Below are 4,448 nucleotides of genomic sequence, written 5' to 3'. Positions count from 1 at the left end.
TTTACGAGGAAAATAAATGGGCTGTTAATACAATAAAATGAGTTTCTTTTAGTTGATGAAGTCATGGCTATATTCAGTTCTTCATTCGCAGAGCGATGCAATCGTTTTGAAATGCTCTTTCTAAAAGCTTCCCCCAGGAAGGTAAATGCACAAACAGCAGCTGCTAATTTCAAACAGGCAATTATAACAGCAGAGTTTAGATGTTCTGTTTATTTTTTCGACTAGTCTTTTCTCAACGTTCTCTTTTTTAATTGACGTCACAAGTTTAATTTCTTGTGTTTTCCTGATTTCACCTTCAGCCAGAATTCTGTCTGAAGCTGTGCTGTGAGTCCTCTTCCGCTGATTACTGATCTGGTTTTCACTATTATGTTGTTTCAGCTGTATTCGGGTCGATCTTACTGTACAGCGCAGACGAACATCAGGCAAGTGTGCCCGCTCAGAGAAAACAGTTTGAAGGCGAAGAATGGAAGAAATCAATCTGACTGCCTCGGGAGAATAACAACAGAGGGACATTTGTGCATATGAGGAGGAATAGAGTGTGCATGTACTTGCTTACGTGTGATTCATCCGTGGGTGGTAATAGAGCCACCTCAGGGCCACAACAGCCGTCAATTGTTCACATTGAGCGCAGTAACAATAACTGGGCCAACCTGACGACATAGGCCAAGATTTATGACGGGTCTCTGAAGGGAGGGAGGCTTTTATTGGATGAAATCCATATTCAGTAGACAAACTGTGTTTTTGTTACAACGGCCAAGCAGCCGACATGAATACATATCAATCACCTCAAGATTCTGAAGTATCTGCATCTGGGTCTTTACCACAGGTCCAAAAGGTGCGTGAGGTGTGATGGTGCTGTGCTCCGAGGCCTGTGCCTCTGTCTCAGGAGGAGAATCCTCTGGGAGTGAGGTGAGCTTTGAATTCAGGGTTTTGTTTGATTTTAATCTTACGATAAGCAGCAGGAACATTTAATATAGTGTGGTAGGGCTGTAGATAAGTGCTCACACATCACAGTGTAAGTGGAAACAGCACTGTACTCTGGCTGCTGTTTTCTGCAGCCTCTTAATGTGCCCAATAATGAGGCAGCTTTCACATATAATTGCCCACATAATAAAGTTATATTATTGTCAATTCAGTATCAAAATATATCAATATAATATTCATTAAAGCACATTTTATCAAATACTCAAGTTTATTAAAAAGCCCGTAGCTTGGAGGTTGTGTACTTTCTTCGAACAATACTGTAAAGTCGTCCATTTTTCTGCACCAGGCAGGCTCTAGCTGTCTTCAGTTTGGGGTTCGTTCCTATCTGCACCACTTCTATGAGGAGTGCTCATCCTCCATGTGGGAAAGAGACCCAGAGGACCAGGGGTTCGTCCAGAGCCAGAGGTCAGCCTTGTGGTGGAACTCAGCCGTCTGGAAGGTAAATGCCACAAAACATCTCATCTCTGCTCCTGCATGTAAAACTTCACCAACAGCCTTTGTCAGTTTCATATATATATACATATAATGGAAATACAACAATAAAGAACTTATTACAACTCTATGAAATGTGTCGAGGAAATTGACAGCAGACTCATTCTGTCATTCTCAATCAGCACTACTCTGACATTTCATTTACATAAATATAAATTACTGATTTATGTGAGTAAATGGTAAGTGATTCAACCCACAAATGGCGTCAGTGTCACACAGGAAATAATGTATCCAACATGTAATGACTCTTTAGGGAGACACGGGGTCATACCCTGACTGGTCAGAGCATTATAGTCAGTAGCTAATGTCCCATAACTGTACCATGTTGGGTATCATCCTGTTTTGTAGTTCTCACATTTGCAATTTATCAAATTCCTCAACAGAGGTCAACAAGTCTCTTAAAAACATCTTATAAACCTTTGTCTGAGTTCAGGATATTTCAGCTTTTTCCATAGTTTTTCTTTCCAAAAAGAATTCTCATCTAAATCCGAGTGGTGGGACAGGCTGCTGGGACTGATCTCCTTTTGTGTGTGCTTCATTGTGTGTTTTATTTAGACTGGATCTGCAGCTCAGGGTTTGAAAATGGTCTCATTGAACATACGCAGAATTTGTTCACTCATAAATTTGAGACAAGGTTTTCACATGAGTGTCTCCTTGTACACACTAGCCTTGTAAAACTGGCCTTTATTTTATCTTTAGTAATTTGTTCAGTAACGTTACAATGACTTACTCGCATGAACTGGATCCATTATTAGTCCTCCTTTTGGTGACTGCATCCATTAACTTAGTGAAGCCCTCTTTTCAGGCTTACTGTCAATGCAAATCCTTGGGCGGTGCCACTTCAAGCAATTCATGGCCACTGAGCTGTAGCAAAGGTGTATTTTTATTCTTTTTTTCTCTCAAGGTTGTTGATTTTTTTTTTCTTCTTCTCTCCCTATTTTTCCTTAATTTGGACTCCCAAAATTCCCCGTTCTTTGTGGTACTTGTCACAGCCGACCCCAGTGTTGGCCTGGGGAAGGAATCAGCCTGATGATTGCTTTCCTTGGCCCGCGACGAGCATCAGCACTGAAAAGAGCATAAAAAATCTCCCACTGATATATTTGTGTATTATGGTGCACAAAGTTCATTTTAAACCATGATGAACTGCAGGCAGTGCTGTAGTGGTATTTGTAAAGGTGAAGCATTACATGCAAACTCCGTGCCCGTTTGGCAATTTGGATATTTCTGCATCACAAACAACAAAATGACCTTTCCTAACAAGGAGAGTAGAACAGTGAGGAAGGATCCCAGTGGACCGCACAAATTACAGCATCTGGTTTCGCTCTCCTCCCTCCAGGTGTTCTTGGCTCTGGGTCTCCTGATCCTGACCGCAGGCATTGCCAGCCTGTCAGTCGGTTACTCCACTCCCCAGAAAATTGAATCTTTTGGGGAGGGGGACCTGTTCTTTGTGGACACCCAGGCCGTCAGCTACAACAGAGGGCTGCACATGAGCGCTGCGGCCGGGATCGGGCTCTCCTGCATGGGCTCGGCCCTGGCAGTGATGGGGTTTGTCATGTGGATCCTTCCCAGGGCCAACCTGAAGGAGAGGCTGTTCCGCAGCGCAGGAGAGTGGGAGCAGGGAGCAGAGTTGCCGTCAAAGGGCTGGAGGGGATTTAGGGATCTGGGAGATGTGGTCACTAAGTCACCAGGTATCGAAGAGGGGAAGGTACCTGTCACTCTGGCAAAAGTGGAAAATGCGCAGCTCAGTTCTTAAAAAGATCCCAGCTGTGCTACATGATGGAAAGGCTTTTGTTGTGGTCCAGGGGCCTCATCTACAAGGTCAGACCTTTGTTTGAAAATGAAAAATGTTTCATTTGAGCATGCAAATTGGAGTTCATTTCATGAACTGGATATTTCAGTAAAAAAAGATGTAGACGGAGATTTTAAACTCCTTTCAGGTCAGAGATTTTTTACTTTTTTGAAAAATACAATCAAATTAAAATATATGAAGGCCCCAGGACTTCAAACAAAAACCTCAGAGAACACCTTGTAGTATAAAACAGGGATATAACTGTTGACCATAGACTGTGTTTGTGCAAGTCTTATATTTTAAACATATAGACAATAATTTCTCCCCTGACACTCAGAGCTGAATCCCAATGAGTAATGGTAGAAAATTATATTTTTACCCAGCACTTGAATAGTTGTTTTTTTTTTTTTTTACTCAGTGCTTTTGTTATTTTTTTAATTGGTAATTGTATCATCTATGTGTCGCATAAAAAGCTTGTATTTCCCTCCCAGCACATGTCCTCAAAGGACATTTAGAGATGTGCTCACGTAAAAAGAATCATTAACAGTTCAGTGTCTACATGTTCGTATATCCACACATACACATGTTCAGCCGGCTTTGTTCGGTACATATACAGTCACCTGCTCACCCACACGCCCACTCACACGCACGCAAATTTGTGCTTCATTGACAACATCGCCTATTTTCTCCCCACCATAATCTGGCTCTGTAATTGCCTGCAATCTGTGTCTCCAGGCAACAGTTGGGATTCAAGTGCTCTATTTTCAACTCTGAACAAAGACTCATTTCTGATTGGTCCCTCGTATCACCTCTCTCCATTTTCGCACCAATCAGATTTTTTGTTTACATGCATACACAGTAGCAGTGAGTAAATGGTGAACTGCTGAGGTGAGGGGATTTCGCACCGGCACCTTAGAGGCCATCTGTTTGATTGGGTCCTCCAGTTTAGTTAAATTGGTTTGAATAAAAGAGTAGACATTAAGAAAAAGAGAAACGTAACGACCTGTTTTATCTGCACTAATTCCACTGGATGCTGTTTTGCATTTTTGTACTGAGTTATTGGCTATAATGAAGACTATGGTCTGAAATGTGGGTGTCTGGGCCAAATCAAAATAAACTTGTGATCTGACTGACTGAACTGAAGGCCGTGGTTCCCTTTGTTGCAGTGTAATAAATATGTAAT

General features: G+C 42.0%; 1 protein-coding gene across 1 annotated transcript; it reads left to right on the top strand.

Moving 5' to 3' along the window:
- Positions 1–826: 826 nt before the first annotated feature.
- On the top strand, positions 827–3,496 carry nrsn1l (neurensin 1-like). The gene is made up of 3 exons (XM_029514883.1): positions 827–909; positions 1,271–1,423; positions 2,813–3,496. Exons 1-3 carry the CDS (start codon positions 850–852, stop codon positions 3,227–3,229), a joined length of 630 nt encoding a protein of 209 aa, XP_029370743.1. The 5' UTR covers positions 827–849; the 3' UTR covers positions 3,230–3,496.
- Positions 3,497–4,448: the final 952 nt, after the last annotated feature.

The sequence above is a fragment of the Echeneis naucrates genome, chromosome 11 (assembly GCF_900963305.1).
Source record: "Echeneis naucrates chromosome 11, fEcheNa1.1, whole genome shotgun sequence".
In the NCBI taxonomy this organism is placed as follows: Eukaryota; Metazoa; Chordata; class Actinopteri; order Carangiformes; family Echeneidae; genus Echeneis; species Echeneis naucrates.
This window is presented reverse-complemented; position numbering and strand designations above follow the sequence as displayed.